The 1,684-nt window shown below is 38.2% G+C and overlaps 1 protein-coding gene across 1 annotated transcript; it reads right to left on the bottom strand.

Moving 5' to 3' along the window:
* Positions 1–204: 204 nt before the first annotated feature.
* Positions 205–1,353, bottom strand: LOC127121280 (RING-H2 finger protein ATL34). Its single transcript, XM_051051825.1, has one exon. The coding sequence runs from the start codon at positions 1,351–1,353 to the stop codon at positions 205–207; it is 1,149 nt and encodes a 382-aa protein (XP_050907782.1).
* Between the last annotated feature and the right edge of the window lie 331 nt (positions 1,354–1,684).

The following is a 1,684-nucleotide window of genomic DNA, read 5'->3' on the forward strand; positions in this document are numbered from 1 at the left end:
TCGGTAAGAGCTAAAAGTACCGCTTGTTTCATATTGAAAGGGTGCTCTAAATGACCATTATATTATCAACCACAAACACTAAGAAAAAGCATGCTGATTTCATAAAATAAACCTTCCAAACACTCATACTCTTACCACCATGTTATAATGCTGAGCATAATATATAAAATGACATAAAAACACATAAGTTTAATCATCTATCTACTACACATGACCTAAAAGATCATATGATCGCTTCTCACCATTATTATCCATGTCAACTCCCAAACACTTCATATGAGATTTTCTTGCAGATTTATTATTCCAATTGTTCCTAACAAACCCTAAATTTTCTTCCTCCTCACTTCCAAACCTTTCATACTGCACTTGACCATTCCCACTTCCACACCCAAAACTTCTTGACCTATAACCACACTTTCCACTGCTCATTCGCGTAAAACTCACACAGCTTTTCGCACGCTTAAGCGTCGTCGTGTTCATCATCATCTGATTTCGAACTTCATCGGGTAGCCTAAGTGTAAACCTCTCACAATCCTCACCTGGCTGCACCAACACACCCGTCGAGTTCGACCGTGATAACAAAAGAGAAGATAAGAATCCTGTCGATCTCGACCGTGTTGGTGCAGAATATGTCTGGGATCTACGAAGCAAATCTATCTTTGGTGAATATTCAACTTCAATTATGTCTCGCTTTAGCTCCTCTTCAACAACATGTTCTATTTCTTCTTCTTCTTCTTCGTGATGATGTAATTCTCCTTCTGGTATCTGTATGGATATAATCGGAGGCTCGGTAGCCTCCTCGTCGGGTATCGGAACAAGGTTAGCACGACAAACTGGACAAGTATTATGAGAAACAAGCCAAATATCTATACAACCATGGTGATAAACATGGCTACATTTCGGTATTAAACGCAGCGTTTCATCGTCTTGAAACTCATTCAAACAAACAGCACAAGCCAAAGTGCTCTTCCCAATCTTGAGTCCCTTCACGTTGGAGTAACGAAAAGTCGGAAAAGTGTCGATGACATCTTGGTTTAACCCGTTACTTGGCTCGTTGATTTGTGCCCTAACACCATTTGCACCGTTAGGTAAAGTGAGGTCATAAATAACTCCTTGCTGACGATCACTGCATTTGGCTGAGTAGAGAGAAAGAAAGCCTGAGAAGAGGAACATTAGAGCTACAATTCCCATTATGGTTGCTACTGATTTGTTGTTCTCAGTCGGATCTTCCGGTCCCATAGGTTGACATGTCACCGGCGGTGACATTTGAATGACAGCAATAACAAGCAACAAAGTGAGCCATATTTGTCCATGATCCAAACTCAAGAGTGTAAAGTGATTATGCTTCTGCATATTTTTTCATGAATGTCACAGTTATGAACTAAAGCAAATGCTAAAAATGTGAATCAAAATGATGGCTAATGGTATAATAAGGCCAAATAAGAACAACGCACACACTTTTAATTTGAGGAAAAAGAATAGGTGATTGTTTTATATGTCTTTTTCATTTTTATTATTAACTTTTCTGGTAAGTTATTTTTAATAAGAAGTTAAAGTCTATTTAGTAGACATTATGGCTATACTATGTTGTATATTAGTTTGATGGGTGGTTTTAGTAGAAAACGTGGGCTTTTGTCTAACAAAACTAGCCATCGAGTAGCTTTGGAAGTGTGAAACATTTTTT

The sequence above is a fragment of the Lathyrus oleraceus genome, chromosome 2, assembly GCF_024323335.1.
Source record: "Lathyrus oleraceus cultivar Zhongwan6 chromosome 2, CAAS_Psat_ZW6_1.0, whole genome shotgun sequence".
In the NCBI taxonomy this organism is placed as follows: domain Eukaryota; kingdom Viridiplantae; phylum Streptophyta; class Magnoliopsida; order Fabales; family Fabaceae; genus Lathyrus; species Lathyrus oleraceus.